General features: G+C 36.1%; 1 protein-coding gene across 3 annotated transcripts in view; it reads right to left on the bottom strand.

The window, feature by feature from the left end:
* Positions 1 to 20738, bottom strand: part of blo (bloated) — a 124767-nt gene extending 104029 nt beyond the window's left edge. Inside the window, exons 1-2 of one of the 3 annotated variants that reach the window (XM_011062242.2) lie at positions 20599 to 20738; positions 11486 to 11831 (exon numbers count right to left, since the gene is read on the bottom strand). In XM_011062242.2, the coding sequence (XP_011060544.1) occupies positions 11486 to 11642 (157 nt within the window). In that variant the 5' untranslated portion in view covers positions 11643 to 11831; positions 20599 to 20738. Of the gene's footprint in view, positions 1 to 11485; positions 13708 to 20059; positions 20538 to 20598 lie in introns of those variants that run through there. The other 2 variants (XM_011062243.2, XM_087410927.1) reach the window with 2 other exon arrangements.
* Between the last annotated feature and the right edge of the window lie 532 nt (positions 20739 to 21270).

Raw genomic sequence — 21270 nt, forward strand, 5'->3', positions numbered from 1 at the left:
CATTTCGAGACTTAGGGCCTATTCTGTAACTCTTAACGATATTGTTAAATTATCATTGCGCAGCCTTTTTATTGTATTGGGTCGGGGAAAAAGTTTCTTCGTATTTTTTAATTCAAAATTGTATATATAATATCTTCGTAAAAAATAAATGAAATTTCAATTTAAAAAGAGAGTTTTAAAGCTTGAAATCTCTACTTTCGAAAGATCACTATATTTTTTCAGTTTCTGTGAGTTTGATAATTTTTACATCAAAAAAACTGCGAACTGAAAAAGATGAAAATTTTTCTTTTCACTTTGAGGATCTCTCATGTGTCCAAAAAAAATTTACAAAAATTTTCGACTACCTATCGTGAAAGTTCGAAGCTTTTCCTACAAAATCATTTTTTAAAAATGTTCCTATGATTTTTACTGAGTTATTCGCGAATTAAGTAAAGGAGCATTCTAACTTTGATCGTAACTCCGATAAAAATCATCCCACCGCAATTTAAAAAACAGATTCTTAAAGCTAAAACTTTGCTCTAACGAATAATATAATTGTAACGAAAATTTTGCAACAAATGAAAAAACTTTTGCAAAAAAATTTTTTTAAATACGAAGAAACTTTTTCTCTGACCTAATATATAAAATCTGTGCAATGTACGATATCGTTGCAGTCGTTAAGAGTTGCAGAATAGGCTCCTTAGAATATTTGGAACGCGATTTGCTCGCGATTTCTTCGCGACTAGTTCAGTCGATCACACGTCTCTTTTGCGTCGCGCTTCGAACGCTGTTATCGTAGACTCAAAAACTTTGTATCGTTTACGCGATTCAATGGTGCTAACTACGTGCGACTGTCATACGTGGGAATGTAATTTCCTGAGATATCGTTGGATTTAATTGCGCGCAAGTACGAGTGGAGCGACGTCGCGCGGGATTACACTCGAGAGGCTCAGTCCTTCACTGAAGGACGCGTTTCCAACTCGCAGGTTTTCGTCATGTAAAATCGCGCATAAGCGGATGTCTCTTCCGTAGAAGTTCGCGATATTAATAAGGCAGTACGCTAATACCGTGGAATGCGCGCCGCGAGTCGGGAATGCGAGTTAAAAACGAGCGAAAGCGCGACGGTCCAGTGATTCTCCGATCTCGATGGAGGACCCGATTCGATCTTGCTTTCCTGAATACTAATTATTCCTGGGATGCGCGCGAGAGAGAAGTACCTCGCAGATGCTTGCACGTGCATTTCTAACATGGGACGAAAGAGAAACGAAGAAGAAGGGAGAAAGGAAGATGCATTAACATGCGGCGCACGTATTCCCCAAGCGAGAATTGATGCGTTTAGCGAGCTGATCGTGAATGCGTACGATTGATTAAACGAACGACAGGCTGCGTTGCAGATAACTGTTCAGCAAGTGGCTCTTGAATTTTTTTTCCTCGTAGAATTTATTGATTTAACTGCCTTTAATTCAACACGATTTTAATGCAATATACGAGTACTGTGTCTATTTCCATCTGGAATAACTTGAAGAATTGCATCGCCAGGAAGTATTAGAATTTATCTTTCTGCAGTTGAGAGATATTAAAGTAGAGATATTTAACATTAAAAAAAAATAAATTAGGAAGATGAGGGGGAGGGGAGAGGATGATAAATTAATATCCAGTTATTTTCAAAAAATTTTAAATAAAAAATTTTTTTTATTAGATTTGTGTTGCGAATAAGGAACAAACAATTTGCTGGTTATGTGTTTGAATATGTCTTTACATTAGAAATAGATTTGACACACAATTAAGTAAAAAAAGGTTGAGTAAAAAGAAATAGATTTTACAGAAAAAAAAATTAATAAGTATTGTGAGAAATGTATTCCATTTGTAAAAATAATAAAAGAAAAATTCTGTCAATCACGACATTGATCTTCGTATTAATTACAAGTAACTTGAAAACCTCTGTTGCAGTGAATCTAAATACGGATGTAGGATTTTATAGTATTCAAATGAATTCAATTATGATCTCACAAATTTGTCATAATATCAGTTTATTATCCGTAACTGTTTGTGCTTCCTTCTATGATCGTCTCATACTTATGATAGTAAACTTACATCGGCGAACAAAACACTCAAAGTAGTTAATGTTACCTATGCAGTACCACGAGTGACTGTTAACGAGATGTAATCATTGTACTCGGCAGACTGATTGATATTCAGGCGCGTCGTAAAATCGATTTAATTATCACAATATTAGCGTCGAGATCTCGCGTTACGGTCACGTTACACGTACGTTCGATGAATGTCTGATGGATAGCGCAATTGGCGAACTTGTATGCGTGTCATCTCGCGTGAGACGTATTATTACGTCGAGTTCACGATGTTATTCATCGCATTCGTATTTATGAACGTGAATATTCTAATTATCAGATCATCAAATCAGAGGATCTCAGCTTCCCGAATTCTCAGATCTGCAAAACGTAAAGTGACAGATGGATTATCTAATTTTCAATACGCAGTAAAAAACATTTTGTATTTGTATTAAAATCAGTCCTTATTCAAATTTTTCTTGAATTTTGTTGAATTTTTTAACTTATCTCAGTTAATTTAACATAATGTGATTGTATTATTTGAATATTTTGTGTTCAATTTGAATATGTTAGGAAATTAAATTTAACATAAATTTTCCAACTATGCATGCTCTTTTTGCAATTTATAAAAATTGGAGCTTCTTTTTTCTTTCTTTTATAACTGTATCTGTATATTTTGTATGCAGATGAGTTGAAATGCTAATCAATCAACGCTAATAATTCGTACGTTAATTATGCTATTTTTCTACGAGAAAAGAAAAATTGCATTCGAGAAAATTATTTGGCGCTTTTCCTATCTCAATAAGTGATTCCTAATAAATTATTCATGTTGACTTTTTGCAAACGTTTTCTGTCGAAAAAAGTTTATTCGATGCATCAAAATAGGCTACCGTGACTTGGTTCTCTAGACTCCAAGTGCTTGACATTCTCACGAATTGTTATCTTTCAAGGATTTCAGGGGCATATACTGTTGCCATTCTCTCGAATGACAACGTTCTGGGAAAGTTGAATAGTGGGTTTGAGATAATTACATTTTACAAATTAGTAAATGGGGTCGAATATGATACATAAAAGACAAAAAAGAGTAATATAAATTAATACATTAAATTTAATATTGTATAAATTTTATAACGTGACCGCGAAGATAAAAATATCAATGATAAATTCCTATTGTCTCATTTAGTGTTATTAGTCTAAATGGTTATCTGTGGGAGAGCAACGCGTTAAGCTTGTTTATTATAATACTATTACAGTATATGTACCGTTGTAATAAAATTTAATATCAAGTTTGCGAACTTCAGGTTAAACGAAGCTAATAGGCGTAAGATTATCGGGCGGCTATCTCTCGCAGTGCACTGCCTATTTCTTGCCGCACTTTCAATTGCAGCGTGCACATGTAGCTCAGTTGGGATTCCGGAAATGGCAAGCCTAATCTACACGCTGGCTTATCCCGACGCGTCGATTGATCGCGAGCGTGAGTTAATTATTAATTGACGCGCCAACATGTTCGTGTAAATGACGATTACGTCGGAATTTCTAAGTCGATTCCGCATTCCGGGTGATTTCACATAAGTTACCAGAAGAAATGACTTTATTTACGAAGAGAAATTAAAAATTGTTTAAAAGTATCTAAACATTTAATAAAGTTAGATAAAAAACTTTTAAAAACCAGATAGAGACCTGAAAATAATTTTATTAAACTATCAAAATAATTACGCAGAACACTTAAACCGGTTGTTAGAATGTTCAAACTTCTTGTAGCATTGCTCATGCTTGAAATTCCTACGTAATTATTTTTTAACGGTCTAACAAAATTATTTTCAGATCTATATCTAGCTAAATTTTTAGATACTGCAATAAAATCGTTCTTTCTGTGTGGAATATCTTACATTTCACTTAACTGTACAAAAAATAAAATTATCTCTATTGTGAATTATATATTTTTCAAATAAGATAGGTGATTGTTGAGTTTCGAAAATAATTTTATTTGAATCATCAAAATAATTATAGAGCTGATTGATTGAATGTTAAAATTTTTTGCAGCATTGTCATCAGCGCTTAAGAATTCCTTGTAATTATTTCGATAAACTGACAAAATCATTTTTAATTTTGTATTGTATTTAACTACATTTTTAGACACTTCAACAAAATCGTTCTTCCCCTGCACACATACCTTAATTAATTAAATTAAATGCAAGATGGGTTACTGTTTCGTTCAATGATCAAACGCATGGTGGGAATACATCAGGTGAGTGAAAGAATTGCCGGAAGTGCAAATAGCGCATCTTGCTTGTGCGAGGTCAAAGTTCGCGCGGATCGCGCTGACCTACTGCTTCGAGGGCTGCAAACACCATAAACACTTCGTGCAGCCGTATCGTTCAGTTCGTCGCGTGAATCTCTCGATAGAGACGACTCCGACTTCGAATTGCAACGGAACGGCTGCTATGAAGTGCACAACGGTTTAGTTTCTTGTTCGTACACCTTTCTCGAAAGATCGTCATTCAGTTCTTGACACGCGAGTTTTCTCATTGACGGGTTTTTTCACAGAATCATCGCGCAGATTTTTACTGTATAATATCCTCGTTATTTTGTATTATTTTTGATTAATTTTACACTTTCCATTGCACTTCATCTTATCCTTTGAATTTTATCGGGAGAAATTTTACACACAAACGAAGGTTAATTTCTAAAGATTGATTACCGACGACGAACGCGAATACCCGAGCGAGTAAACGCCTGGGAAAACCCGTAGTGTTGACACTGATGAATGATTTTAGCGCATGATGTCATAATTGCAAGAAGAATGTTTTCTCAGCCTTACTCTGACGGCTAGCCGCGATCAACGTATCCACGAGTCGCGGATCTGCAAGCCACGAGAAATTCTCGTTACGGTGAGTCTCGTTGAACCTTCAACTTCCGAGTTTGTTCTGAACGTTTCTGAACATCTAAACGTTTACTGATGCATTTATTAGTATCAAACGAAAGCTCAATTAGAATTTTTTTCTAATAAAAACTTCACCTTATCAGCATACCTATCTCAACACAGAATTTTGCTAAATTTTTTGGACTGCCAGATAGATTACGTTAAATGCACTTGGCCGAGTCGTGTTAATTTGTATTCCCATAATCTGTACCGTCTTTCACCTCTGTAACCTTTCATCCCTCCTACATAGAGTCGCTTCCTCCCTCCCCAATCCCTCTAAGCATGCGTCTCGCAAAAGTGATGCTAGTGCGACCTCCACGTTCTCAACTCGGGATACCGGTCCATCCGATAGTCCGGCACTTCCTCGTTTCTGTGAGGTCGTTCGCGATCTTAAGGCTACTCGACACGCAACCGAAGACAAAGACTCGGTCTAAACGATATAAGCAGAGATGTAACGATTAAAATGTGGAAAAATGTCTGTGAAAAGATTCTTAGAATTTTTAATAAAAATCGATAATTTGAAGAAAGTTTGTAATAATATCAAATTGCCTTGCAATATATATAATACAAATTTTATGGCAATTCGATCATAAAGTATAGATGTTATACACAATTATATGTACAATATTATCTCATGAGATAAGGATTAATGCGTGTTGTAAGTCTTATGTCGATGTTCATGTCTGTCTACTAATTCGAGATTGATCATGTTGAGGTTTCTCTAGCAAGAAAATTAACGCGGTTGCACAGTATTGATGGCGTTTTACTCGTGCGATATCCGATATGCGATCTCTATGTTGTTAAATACCAGTGCTATTCAGTACTCAAATACTTCCTCGTATCTACTGCGCGAGTCACGTGTATCTGATCGTTACATATCGCTGCATTACCATTGAACTTGTTACGCATCGTTGTTTCTACTTTATGTGCAAGGAAAAATAATACAGAATAATATTTTACGTAAGATCTAATAATTCAAAATTAAGTTATTATTATTACGATGAAACCACAGAAATATAAAGACTGTTTATTTTGAACAGGAAACAGCATGACTGTATTTTTCTCATAGTTCTCATAGTGATTATTATTTTCTCTGAATCTGCATTAGGAATTGTGAATCATTGTTGCGCAACATAATAAAAAATAATACAGATTTTATATTTACTGTCTACATAGGATAATTTGCAATTTGTTTTATATTCGTTATATAAGTTGATATAAAACAGAGAGACTATGTAATATAATTTATTGCGATTTTTTAATACTTGCCAATAAATACTTCTGTAAACTCGGAAATAAAATTCTAAAATATTAAAATAAAACTATTAAAAAAATTTTAAAATACTTTATATTTTTAGTAGTCATTTATACTTAAAATTTATTAATTGGTTACACAATTAATTTTTGATAAATAAAAAGTTACTGTTTTTATCATATTAAAAAAAAATTTTCGTTCTAAATCTGAGTAAGAGTTTTTCTCAAAATCTGTCTAAAATGAGTCTCCTATACAAATATAATTAATCTAGTCGTCTTCCATCACAAAGGACTTTAACATTTGTCACTTCAACAGTACTTAACAATTAATCATTAATTAACTGCGAAGAAGAGAGAGAGAGAGAGAGAGAGAGAGAGAGAGAGAGAGAGAGAGAGAGAGAAGGGCAGAGACCAGTTTCGATTTATTTCGCGAACGACAATCAGCTTCTTGGAGCGCGTATCTCGGAACGATTTCCGTGCGGCGTTCATTAGCGATCTAACGAAGATCATAGCGCGATCGGGAAGCGTATTACACCTCGTTACACACGCACACATTCATGTGCATCGGGTTAAAGCCGGTCCCCGCGATCGCGGAGCACGCGACGATCCAGGAAACGCCGGCAGGCGGGATAATGCGGACGACACAAGGGGCCCTTAACAAGCTTGGACGAGAGCGCAATGCTGCACCCAACTAGGCTGACTTTCCGAGACCGCCCGCATTGACGACGGGAAGGGAAAGGAAGAGAGAAAGATAAAGAGAAAGGAAGGAAAGAGGGGATAATAAGAATACTTTGCTATTGATATAATGAGAAATATGACGCGACCGCTGATATACACTGGCCTGAACTAATTCTTTTTGTTTTATAGCGAAAAATCTCTCCTTGTTCCCTTAGATAGCATCGCTTTCTAATTAACTATTTTTGAATGGCAAAACGCTTTCGAGTCCTCCTACAAACTTGCTGCACGTAAACATGTTTATTCATTAAAAAATTATGTGTTTCGCGGGTTTCCTTAGTGCTCAGATTCATTCTTGGAATGTCATATTTATGATGTTTAAATAAAATGAATATTTATTCATTTTATTTAAACATCGTTAAATGTATTGAAAGTATAATTATGAAATATTGATAAAGAAATAGCTATTCTTTAAATTCTTTGAAATGAAATTTCGTTCTAAAGAGTTAAAATTGAACGAGTCTTGAAAAAGAGTAATTCAATTTTTAATTTTTAAGAATAAAATTTTACTCTTTAAGATATCCATTTAAAAATGTATAAAGTAAGAATGCAAATATTTTTGTATTATATTCTTTATACGTAGAATATATATTTTCTATATACACATTCATTACTATATAGATTTGTATTATCAGAAAATAATTTTTATTAAGAATAGACTGTGTATATATCCTAAGAAATAATCTTTGATATCATAATTAATTGCAATAATAACATCAAAGATTGAGTTGACATGATGATGAATATCTGAATTTAATTATGCTCTCCCGGTTTTTGAAGCAGTCATGGAAATTTTTCGGTAAATCGTACTGAGCATTTTTATTGTTCATATTATCGCAAAAAGTAAATGGGTAAGAGTTCATCGACCGCACCTAATCGCAACGTTGACACTTAATCTTATCAATCGAGATACAGTTCTTGAGCTTAAAAAAAGAAAAAATGCGAGAAAAGATATTTTTAGTATCTTCATAAATAAAAAATTGAATTTCTGTTATTGTATGTTAACAGATTATCAATGTTAATTAATATCACATTTAAGGATCTAATTAAAACGAATTAATTATTTATTTTAGCTTGTGCTGAAATGAGATTTTACAATCGTAAAAATAATTAGATACTGTTTTAGAAATAAATATATTTATTTCTTTTATAATTTTAAAATCAATTCTATCATTTTTCTTTAATCGAAAAAATATCAACGAATGCTAATATTTTTTTAATTATAAATGATGAATATTAATTATAATGATTTTAAATAATAAAAAATGGATTTTTTCGCAAATTGAATTTCAGATACATAAATAAATTTGATACACGATATTAAAAAATTATGATATATACATCTCATAAAAAATAGAGTTCTGTAATAAATGTCGATTATAAATACAAGCTCCAAATCGAATTCTAAGTCTACTGCTTGATTTAGAGGCCATTAATTTTACTTGTGCCGTTATTCGTACATTGGTACATTACCGTAGATTAATTACGCATCTGACTTTCGAACGCTTCGGACGAATTTAAAAATGATCGAGTTGTCAGAACAAGCAAGAGATATCGAAGACGCAAATTAATTTCGATCGCCGCGTTAGCGATACACGGAAAGCGGAAATGCAATGAACTTGCGACGGTTCGCTGCGTTTAGCTTTATCTGTCGTGTTTATCCTGTACTTCGCCGTGGTTCGTAGTGTGTGGCATATTAAGTTGCTTTCCTGAAACTGCGCATAAACAAGATAGAACCGCGATCTCAGTATACTGCTTTTAGTGTATCTACGTGACCTAGCGTAATATAGTGACCGTGTGATTCTCAGCAACACAGAGGCTTAATAAGATCAGTTCCGCTGATAACCATTTTTAATTATCTTAAATCTCATGATGACTAGTTTCTCAGTGTCGTAGAAATAATAGAAATAAACAATGAAATATTTCCGTTAAGGCTCCTGTTTGCTCATTATTATACTGAAAATCCGTGGTAAATAGTCAGAAAACAATTTTTAGTGGATTTTACTAAAATCCTAAATGTCAATCTTTTGAAAACAATGTCGAACTTTTTCTCAACAATTATCTCTGGCAAATTTATTATTTCCTGAAACATATACGATCTTACTCGCGTAAATTAAAATACACTCTGTATATACGTACCCTTCGCGGCAAAAAGGCTTCAACACGTGTTAAGAATGCAGTGAAGGAAGTCAGCAGGATGCAACGCTTTGTAAAGAGGGGTCATTAATACAATTAATAATTAGCTGGTAATAGAAGAATGGCTGAGTCCTGTGTATACACACACCAATACCGTTACAATCCCGCATATCGCATTAAGGGAATTGCGAGAGACAGCGAAGGCGCGTATTCTTCTCACTTGAAATTGTCCCTACGAGATAATGATGGCTCACTGACCTCGATGATGCCAAAGTCACTGAAATCGCTGTCATCTTCTCCAGGAATGCGTTCCAAAACTTGACTCTGTCAATTCTGAGTCTTTTATTTTTATTCAATATTCGGTGACCAACAAAGTGATATTCGAATCGACAGAGTTGAATTTGGGAACGCAACTCAGGGGATCGTTTAAGGGAGAGTCATCGTTAAAATTATTAAAATAAATTAAATACGAGTAAAATGTTTATATAAGCGTCCGCGGTTGTTAGTGCATAAATTATAATATATTCATAAGACGACAAAATATAATTTGCAAACAATTGGAATGTATTTATCAAACGAAATTAACTGTAATTAACTTCATTAGATAAGTACATTTTAATTGTTTGCAAAGTATAGTTTATCGCCTTACAAATATATAATTTATATATTGACAACCGCGGAGGCTCATAAAAGCATTTTGTTTGGATTGGTTAACATTATTGTTACGCAATTGATAGCCAATTAGCCATGATTAATACTGGCATTGGGGAAAAAATGGATCGATCGCATAGCGTAACGATTATTTCGTGCCATTAGTCTGCGGCAGGATCTGCTAATTAAATTTGTTACACATTGATATCAAGGGAATTGCAGAAGTTAGACACAAGTTAGGCGTATTGCATAGCTCGTAGCGCTAAAGTGCTGCTTGATGTCTCGGCTTTCGCTCTTACTCTGAAAAATCCGAGAATTCTTTCTCTTGTTTACAAAATGTTGACGTAAGAAATATAAATTTATTAAATGTAATACGTAGAATAGTACATTTCTGGCAAAGAGTTATTCACATATGCAAGGAGTTAATATATTTTTTAGCTTGATTACTACATGTAATAAATTACGTTATAAATTTTATGTATGATTCAAGAACAAATGGTGTATTAACTGTAAATATCGTGATAAGTTGGAATCATAAAATTCATCGCGCGATGCACCGACTCTGTTAAAATATCATAAAAAGAGATCTTAAAGAAGTAAAAAATTGACCGTAAAACGCGCGCGCAATCTTAATTAAACTCGTTGACAGCTCCGAAATTTCTCCCATCTTTGCGAGATTAAGGCATGCAATGCAGCCGTGTCGCGCATCAACGGAATTTCGCACGACCGCGCGTATAATTTTCCGGTCAGGATGATTCTTGGAAGCGGTCGACGAGAGACGAGATCCCTGGCGAGAGCCAGCAAAAGAACGAGAGAGGAGTCGCTGCGAATAATTTCCACAATCTGGGATCGCTCTCTAGGGCCATAATTTTTTTCTGAGATATAAGACAACGCGGCATCGTGAAGTAAAATCATTTTGCGCGATCTCTCTCGGTTCTTCCCTCTGTTCTTTTTTTCTCTTTTCCTCGACTGACTTTTCGTGCACTTTTATGGTGGCAACGTGCATTAAATTCTGACTGTGCATGAGCGCTCGTATCATGAATCGTACCGGAAGATCGTCCTTGCGAACACGTAACCTCCTCATTTTATCAGATTTTAATTTGGCAAACGGTACTTTTGGTACTCGCGCGTGCGGACCATCGTATACAGGTACTGTTAGACGAAACGTGAAGGGTCGATTTTACCGAAGGTTAACCAAATCAATCTTTATTTCTATTGCAGAATATAATTTAAAGCTTTCCTACTTTTCGTGGCAACAAAAAATTACAACTTATCTATTAGATCGAATAATAAATATCTGTGCAAAATTTAATTAATACATAATATATATATTTTTTGAAAATGTATGTGCAGAGAAATTTTGTTATACTATCAGTGTTATAAATAAAATATAATATTTTCATGTAATTAATTGCTTTTGTATTTAAATCAAATATTATTGAATTTTTCTAACATTGTATTAGAAATTGTACCTTTGCTGTTTTTTTTCTAGAAAGGTACTCTATTAAGGTATTAATATAATTAGAAATGTACTACTCTACATTTGTATCAAATTTGTCAACACTGTATTTCTACGTTATATATGTTATTATTACATTATATATACATCGTTTTTTCTAAAACATAATCGATACATCTTGGGCCTGAAAAATCAAGCAGCGCCATTTCTTTCGATCTCTCTCGCTCCACTACATATGCAGGATATGTCACAGTATGGTGTGATATTGCCTGGACTCACCGATCCTCTTCACGTGGACGTCTCGATTGAAGGAAACACTCCTCTCGGCAGACTCGGAGACGGAAGCCCTGGGCACAACGGGGGGTAGTAAATGCGTGCCGGGAGGGTTGCAGCCTTCTCCCCCTCTTAGCAATTCTGAGCGTTGCATCGTGAGCATCTTGTCTTTCAACCTTTTCTCCCGATCATGCCCAGCTAGGAACACCGTTTCCCGTTTCGCCCAAGCCCCGTTTCGTGCTTGCGCTTATACTTTTATTATCCCACCCCAGAGCGTTCTCACCCCTGATCTTACCTTCCCCTTTCCCCTTTCTGCTCTCAAGAGAGCGCACCCGTAGACCCGATCACCGACCTGTAAGCCAAGCAAAGCTGTGCTTTTAATATCTAAGATAATCTCATCGACAGAGATACGATTTACGAGATTAATTCCTTTTTCGTTCGTTGCTCCAGTTTTGAAATCGTCTGTCCGTTCGATCGAAAGCACGAAAGTTTATTTGGAAGTTCTCTTTTTCGATATGCGAATAATAGGATTTTTTCATAGTGTTCTAATAAAGGAATTGGATATAATAAGCGTTTATCAGTATAACTGCGTAAGCTGATAGGACGTATCAGTTGTAACAAGCTCCTCCAGACTTACTCCGCTTTCCAAACAAACAATCGGCTGAATTGTTCCTCAGTTATCATGAGAATGCAGTTTGCGTTCGAGAATACGCGCGTTTTCTGTACATATTATTTCTACGCACGCGTATGCGTTTGTACGTGCGCGTATGCATGCATGAAAAACGTGAGAGAAAGAGAAATGATAGGCATCGTGTGTTCCCGGCGACGTGTCTATACTAGCGCATGCCAACTGTAGGTAGATGATGATAAACGCAACGAGTGATAATGGTTCTCTTTGTCGTCATGCAGGAAGATGGGATACTCGAGATACGTGCAACGATATAATGACAGTGACAGGGATGACGGTGACGGCGCATAATATCGGCAATGAATTCGTTGATGAGAACTTTGCTAATAGGAGCGATTGTACGATAAAACTGCTATCGTTTTTTTTCTTACATCCGTCCGTCTTACATTAAGCATTATCGTAATTATGGCTAGGATTCTGAACTCTTTGGTTTTCCTATCGATGTTACGATCTAAACGCAACGACACCTAATTTAAATTTCATGAAAGTTGAAGCTTCAAAGCCTCATGTTGTCGATTCGAGGCAACAAGATATGAAGTTGACTTGATTTTAATTAATTTATTCACAGCGTGAATAAATTGTTTATTTTCGGCACATTTTGTTTGTCACAAGTAAATGTCACAGAACAACTAATTCATTTCACGAAAATATTCTCTTACATACCCATAGACTTTTTATTGAAATCTTCAGTTTCCACAGGTATCCACGGAAATTAATAGTTGAGTAAGTAGTTTATTAGTTTCAAAGTTTCATATCCGGCGAGACGCCTATTTTCATCACTTGGAATCTATTTTCTCAAGAATAATCACAGGTATTTGCATATTGCCTCATAACGCTGTGACGAAAGATAGAACTCATGCAATGCAATAAAACCTATCGATGCGATAGAATCCTTTCTCTTACAATTAGAAAATAAAAGCAAGAGACGTATAATCCCAAATATGTCAAAACCAAGAGATCATAATCAATGTTCGTAACTGTCCAAAGTAATATTACGTTTTAATGATCAGTCACTGTAAGATGTCTGATTTGTTTTCACGAATTTACGTAAATCGATAAGACAATCAATCTTGGACCCCGCGGCGTATAGAAGCAAAACGTTGAACATGGTCATCTCGATAAAAACGATTCTAAAAATACCGCTGACGACGGTCACTTGGACGACAGTCAAGCGGAAACGTCGGGACTGCTCATTATCATTATAAGCGTTTTATTTCACTAGATGTTTTTCGCGCTATCGTGTAAAAACAACGTCCTCCTTTTTTTAAGAAGTCGGCCTTCGTCGTGATTCTTTTATTGCGCAAAGTGGTTTCAACCAGTTGCAATTGATGCATATATATTATGCTCCAAAATTCATCGTCAATAAAATAATGAATATGTAACTTATTATCGATTTGAAAATTTTTAACTCTCTCCAAAATCTACGTAAAACTTTTTATTATATTTTAAATATCGAAGGTACAATAAAAGAACATTAAAATTAACTTTAGAGTTGATAAAAAATTATTGTATTGCTTTCCGAGTCAATTTAAAAAAAAAAAAAAAAACACCACTGTAAAAGGAATTAACATTCGTCGTGCGTTTTTGTCCATTCGAGTCATTCCGCCCTTGAAACAAATAAAGGTGATCCTGCGCGCGCACGTACGCGTCCATCTCTCAAGGCCATCTGACCAGAATGACACATTGTCTTGGCGAGTTCTCGCATACGTGACACATAGGGGTGAGCCGTCGCTCAACGACTTTATTAGCCCCGGGAGAGCGCAAGGGAAGGGTTTTCAAATGAGACAATTCGCATGGAGCCTGATCCAAAGATTAAGATACACTTGGAAGGCTCGGTAGCCATATTTGGCGAACAGGCGGGTTGTCCCCCGCGGAGACTTCGCTATAAAAACTGGCGTTAATATATATTTTTTTTCGAGATTCGAGAGTTTACGACGGGACCCTTTTGCCCATCGACTCCCACGCGCTTTCTAGTCGCCCTAATCGCGTGGAGAAACGCTCGATTCGATCTGGGGGGTAAAAAAAATTGGCGACGATCGTGGGTTTCGACCGGACCACGTCTAATGTACGAGAAGGACCTCTAATGCATTCGTCGTTTACTACGACGCTGGATAACAGTAAAACGAAAGATAAGAATGTTGCTAAGTGCGGCGACACAACACGGCTATATGCTCATGATTTTAATTCCGCCCTATGTGCATTCCACGATGTATATATTTTTCTTTTCCTTGCGGGAAGAAGACGGGAATTAAGATAGTTGACGGTAAGCGGAGGAAATTACGTCGAGTTATGTGAGAACATTATGTTGTATTTTTCGTAAAAATATTTGTAAAATACATTCAAGATAGTATCTTACGTTATTTGTTGTATTGCTATACTACTGCTGCTGTACAAGGATAATATTAATCGTATTACTTTGTAAATTTTATAGTGATTGCAATGAAGAGATTATTCTGTTTCTTAAATTGAAATTAATAATTTTAATCATATACAAATTGAAAATAAATGTAATTTAATTTGTTTTTTCAGCATTGCAAATGTTGTTAGCGAGAATGTTGTAATTTTGTCATGATGACATACATCCGATGTGCAGGATTTCTTAATACGTGTTATTTGCTGCTTCCTGATGTTGCATAACAGCGCAAACGGGAATAATAAAAACGTAACCTGTCGGAGTGTGCTACAACGTTCGCGTTCCGAATTTTGCGATGATTTCATGTTGCGATGTCCTTGCCGTTAGTCATTAGCGGCGGCGAGATCCGGACAAAGGCACGCTTAAATTTGTTCTCTCTCGCGTGTTAGAACTAGAATCTTCACGGAGAGATAGAATAAAAGTAAAAGAGATCGGAAAGAATATTAGAAGCCACAAAAAGTTAGGACGAAGTCATGTTCTCGCATCCATTCCAAATGTTCCCTCTAACGGTCCCGCGTCCATCTTTGAAATATTTCACATTCGTTTCGGAATAACGGCACGAAAATTAGAATCGCACCGGCAATAAAATCATATCAAACCCGGTTATATGACTATTTTCTAGCCCTATAATACGCGCGCGTTCGGATACCGCGACGTAATAAACACTCCTTTCGCGCGCAAAATGTTTAGCACCTTCTTCATTAACTTTTATTGACGTGTAGAATCCCGATAATAAAATTGGAGATAGTGTTCGTTTCGTCCCGCAACCAGATGCGAAGGATTTGCTTGACCCTCGGAGGTGCGAAGTCTCGCGTTTGTAATCGCAATCCAACCGCCATTAGAAGCTGCTGCTGGATTATAGAGCAAGAGGAAATCTAAATTGAGCATTAATTGTAGATGGTTTATACACGATGTTATATACTGTCAAATTATACTCAATTTGAGTTGTTTTTAATTATTTCTACAGCCCGTTACTACTCAACATATCGTTACTTTAATTAAAACAATTAAATAATTTAATTTCAAAAAATGAATTTAAATTTAATTCGAATTTAATTTATTATTTATTAAAAAAAAGCATACGTCAATATGTGGACGTTGTTTACCTTGAAATTAACATGCTATGACATAACCACAGAAATGAATTGATTTATATCTCGACACACGTGGAAATAAAAAATAAAAAATTTATTTAATTTAAGAAGTTACTCTTGCTTCTTTGATATTTAATAGTAGATAAACTTCACATAATAATTTAAATTTAAAATTTAAATATATGGATCTTACTTTAATACACATATGAAGGTGTTTTATTTACGTAGATCACAGGAAAAAATCTCTAAAAATTAATATACTTATAAAATTTTAGACGTGTAAAAGGCTCCATTTTATTACTCTTAATAATTTGATAACTAAATATTTTGATAACTGTAGGCAATTGTATTCTTTACATAAATTCTTGCAAAAATATTAATCTTGTAAAAGATTTCTGAAGTATTTTATATTGATGGCTTTTACCTGTTTGGATTGTAAAACTAATTAATTTATTAATGTTTATGATAATTTGTCTTTTAATAAATTCTTTTTAGATTAATATAAAATTCAACAATATCTTTAATGTCCAGAAGAGATTATTTTTTACACATTTAAACATTCAAAAATTAAGATAATTGACCTTTCTTGGGACCTTTCTTGGATCGCTTGTTAAACACATTCGTTCGCGAAAACAAGTTGATGAGACTCGTTTTTATCTCGTTACTTTTTCGCTGGCGAAGCGGTGCGTTTTACAGTTAATACCACCAGACTACCCAATAAATTTGCGTGGACATCGTACAGTATGACCGAAAAAAGATACGCCGGTCTCGACTGGACACTCATTACGACCGTCGTGACATTTCCGCGTGTGCAAGTCCGGTATTTATTTTTCTCAACATTCTCACAAATTCGAAACTCACCTTTCGTTTCTAGCCGTCCGTCGCCCATTTACGCCGCGCAGTTGGAGAATCGACGAGGCCGGGGAAAGATTTTAATTTAGATCGCCGCGCGAGCACGAGAAGAGGAATCGCGCGGTGCTCGTGTAAAAGCCAGGAGGAAACCTTGCGCGCGTGTTCTTCGGGGCACCGGTACTTATAAAATTCCTGCTTCGACGTTGTTCTTTCCGATGCTCCACGTAGATCCCTATGAACTTTATCTCTAACGGCTTACAAGCGCTCTGTTCGGGACGAATCTCTGCGTTTACGCCCGACACAATTTGCCGATAGATCGTATCTCGGACGCTTTTAGTTGTTCGGGATTCTCCAGTTTGTCCATCATGGTATCGTTTCTTTTTTGAAATCTATTGGGCTTTTTAATTTGTTCACATTTTCACATTTTTATTCGGAACGTGTAAGATATTTCATATATTAAAACAGCTTTATTTTGGCAACGTTATCAAAATTATCGTAATAACAGAGTTTGGATATTTACAGTACTTTTTCAAGATACTAAAAATATTTACGAATTTATGAATTTATAATCTCATTTTATGCTCTCTCTCTCTCTCTCTCTCTCTTTGATTTTTAGAAAGATACGTTGTTAGATTTACGATAAAAGGAGCAAAAATAGTCTAATCTAATTCTTTAAGTTAAATATCATTTCGTTCTTTTTAATTTCCATGCGTCAAAATGTTAATTAAGTCATTTCTGTGGTTAATTTTAAAGTAAAACATCGTCCATATTAACTATTGCATTTAGTAAATAATAAACTAAATTTGAGTTAAATTCTTTTTTTTAATTAAATTATTTAACATCATCGTTTTAGTAAAATTTACAACGTATTGGATAAGGAGCGACCTTTATAGAAATGATAAAAAATAACTCCAATTGTGGATATAATTTGACATTATGAATTTATGTATAGGTGGAATTATCATATATTACCATCATGACATGTTTACAGAATGACGTGTTTTACAGAAAGTTTAAAAATAAAGCGCTATAAAGCCAAACATAAATTTGATTTCATCAACATGAAAAATATAATTATTAATATTGTAGAAATATTATTAGTATTGTAGAAATAATCTTAGGACAATTAATAGTTTTTCGAAAAGCTTTAAATAATTTCGTAATTTGACGTAAGAAACTAACCAATACAGTCAAATGTAAAAGAAATAATCGACTATGATTGGACTTACAGCTCAAAGCTTAAAGTTTAAATTTTACTTAAAATTTCATTGCAGACGTCGCTTAACAATCGATATAATTTTTTTGTTCCATTTTTAAAAGATGGTAATAAGTATTATTCGAGAAAGCGGACCGTTACTGTATCGCTCAAGATAGATGGGCGCAGAAATATGACTCAAAACTAATAGAACACGCCGAGGCACGGTATGAACACAAAGAACATGACGTAGATGCCAGAAATGGAAATGGATGTCACACAAGTCGCGAGGAAAAAAAAACCGGAATGATCGCTTTGTTTGCGTAACTGCTATTACGTTCCGCGCACCTTCTTCGTCGCTCGATTATGCGAGACGGGTCATCGCTTATCCGCGGCCTGGCTGAGAAATCTGGACGCCACGCGAAGGGTCACGTTACGTGCGGGTGCATTATGGTGAATGGATCCAGCAACGGCGATTCCCATCGAAGGCATCCGTCCTATCTTCTTCTCACTCGCTCGCTCGCGCGAGTAACACTGACACACTTCGTACGTCAAGGCCGAAAGTTCTCCCGGTACACGGTGCTTATCGTTGCACCGTCTCGTGTATTCCGTCTTCTTTATATCCGCGTACGTCTCAATCGCGACGCATGCCCGCCCGCCGTATGTTGAAACGTCGTACGATAAAACGCCGTATCGGGAGATTCAGCGAGAGGATTTGCACCTCGAGCTGATGGGCGTGATCTTCATCTCGCGAGTGCGGACAGGCGAAAGAGCGAAAGGAAAACGGCGAAAAAGAAGCAATCGTGAGTTCTGTGCATCGAGTCTACTTTAAAGCAAACGGTTCTTATGATGTAGAAGACGTCGTGATATGCATGTGTAGTTTTTAAGAAGATAAAAATAAAATTAAAATAAATTTTTGAATAAGACTTTTAATTAAGCATGAACTGGAAAAAAGGAAAATGCTTCGAAGTGTATGTCTGATCATTGAGCTATTAAACTACTTATTTGAGTTTCTGAAATAATGGGAGATGATCTGTTTAATTATATTTGAAAAATATAATTATATTTTAATATAATTAACTATATATTGATTTTCATTATATAAAATTATAATTAATTATAGAAAAAATCTTTTGTTAAAAGATAAATTTCATTAAAAATAAGCAAAACTTATTTACAATATATTTAATATTATGTACCTATATCTAATATATAATATAATATAATATTAAAAAAGATATCTTTTTTTATAATTGGATAATAATTACTTCAATGAAAAATTGGGTTTCGTTAGATTTAAAAAAGATACTACAAAACTGACTACTTCGAACTTAATTAATAAATCAATATTCATTTACATTTATAAAACTAAATTAATACCTTGTAATATTTCTCCATAATCAGACTTTCTATTAAGCTATCTTCAAGCTACCTCCAAGCTGTCATCAACAAATAACACGATAATTACGAGACAACCTTCATATATAGTGTTTATTAAAAAAAAAAAAACTAATTCAACAGATCCGACTCAGAGACGATTAATTTAACTGGTCGTGTAATTCACGGTCGTAAACCTTTTAGCATATTAATTTGGGAGACACACCTGATCTCGAGAGAGATCTTTGAGGACAGATTCTATCACCCGTGCCAGACATTTCCATAAATGTTTATACCCGCTGTAATCGGCACGCTCGGACGTCGACGCGTTGTTAATACGGCTGCATCAATGAATAATACGTACCTCCTCCATATCCTGCTCGTCCCGCGAGCAGCTCTCTCGCGTCATATCGCGATCGCTCCCCATAGCGAGCAGGCGAGGAGCTCGCGTATGATCGGCCGACTCGATCTCGGAACGGGCAGATTAAACGCCTAGATTCGCGAAGAGCGCGCCGCGAGAGAGGCCTAGCTGCCTAGCCGCACACGCAGTGATTAAAGTGTCCGTTAACGCGAGTTAATTGATCTTTCAGTTAATGGGATATTACCCTTCCGCTGGATTTCTGGTTTGTCCAGCGCAGCGCAGCGCCCGGTTGGCCGACCAGCCGGCAGATCCAATCTGCGCGCGAAATAACTCGCGCTCTCGCTCTCGTGCGAGACTCTCTATAATCTATTCGATCCCGCGAACGCACAGCGCAGAAAACCTACCTACCCGACCTGCCCGTATCGTTTCCCTTTCGATCAATATCCACGGCGACCTGCGGTACAACCGAATCGAAGAGTATCCGCCGGTTCGATTCTGCAAATCAACTTATGTGGCAGTAACATTCTCGTCATCGTCATAGTCGTCATCGTCGACAATACATATCGATATTATTTCGGCCCCTATCGATATTGGATTTACCTTTACTAGCACAGTAGCATTCCGATCGCTTAGATATCCGGTATATTCTCTCTAAGGATACGCCCCTTCAGGTACGATATCGGTTCCCCGAGCGGAACCAGAAGAGCAAGAGGAACAAGGACTTTGTTTCTCTCTTTTGGAGAGAGACTTGGTGATTATATTCGAACTGAACACTCTCACGTGCGGCAACTGTCACTATCACCGGATCGCGAAAATCCGTGGGGGATCGATCTGAGAGATTTAACACTACCGATTACAAATTCATCAGCGAAGCGAATTTTGTCCTGCCTTTCCTTTCTCGACGTCAAATTTTTGACACTTGTCGTTATCCGACACCCAAGATATAACACCCAAGGACAAGAAACACTCGACACCGGGTAAACCGGCAATCCGATCTTCTAAATTGTCTCGCACTGATAGATATACATATATATATATATATATATAAGTATATCCAGGATCACTACGCGATTCTTTAAACCCGAACTCGCTTGTATCGCTACACCTTTTGTCGCCGATAGCACTGATGACGTTCGTACCTCGCGCGACTCAGCTGCAGGGACGACCCTTGATGACCAGAGGTCTGGACCAGGGGTATAGACCGCCGCCACACCACGCACACGCCGTTCGTTCTTCGTTCGTTCTCCGCCGAGCGCCGAAGAACTAATAAAAGCTGGGACCCAGCTTGAAACTGCGTAGGCCGCTTACTACTCCTTCCACCGCGGCACTCCGTCCTATCCCACCGGTGTACCGGACCCAGGCACCGACAGAGACAGGCAGGAGAGTAGGCACGGATGGACGGACGGACGAACGAACGGACGTACAGAGTGACTTCAAGGTATACACATGCCGAGAAGCACGACTAGTCTCTAGGTAAATAGTTGTTGGTCCTCGAATAAATCCTTAGAATAGATGTACTGATAAGCTTGATAGCTAGTTAATGATTCAGGTAATTCAATTTTTGCTGAAGAGAAATATTATCTCGTCTTATATTAATTGTTGATGTATCAATTCAAGTTTAAATGATCAAGTGATCTTAATATTATGGAATTGAGTTGGCAGTCTAATTAGAACTTTATTATGAAGAGCAATATCTTTATATGTTGTCACTTTTACTCAGATATGAATGTTGTTTTGAGAAATATCAATGGTTATTATTAGAATTTTCAATGTTCCATGTTTCTCCAAAAATGTTGTTAATACCAAATTGA

This window comes from Acromyrmex echinatior, chromosome 11 (genome assembly GCF_024713525.1).
Source record: "Acromyrmex echinatior isolate Ae372 chromosome 11, ASM2471352v2, whole genome shotgun sequence".
Lineage (NCBI taxonomy): Eukaryota > Metazoa > Arthropoda > Insecta > Hymenoptera > Formicidae > Acromyrmex > Acromyrmex echinatior.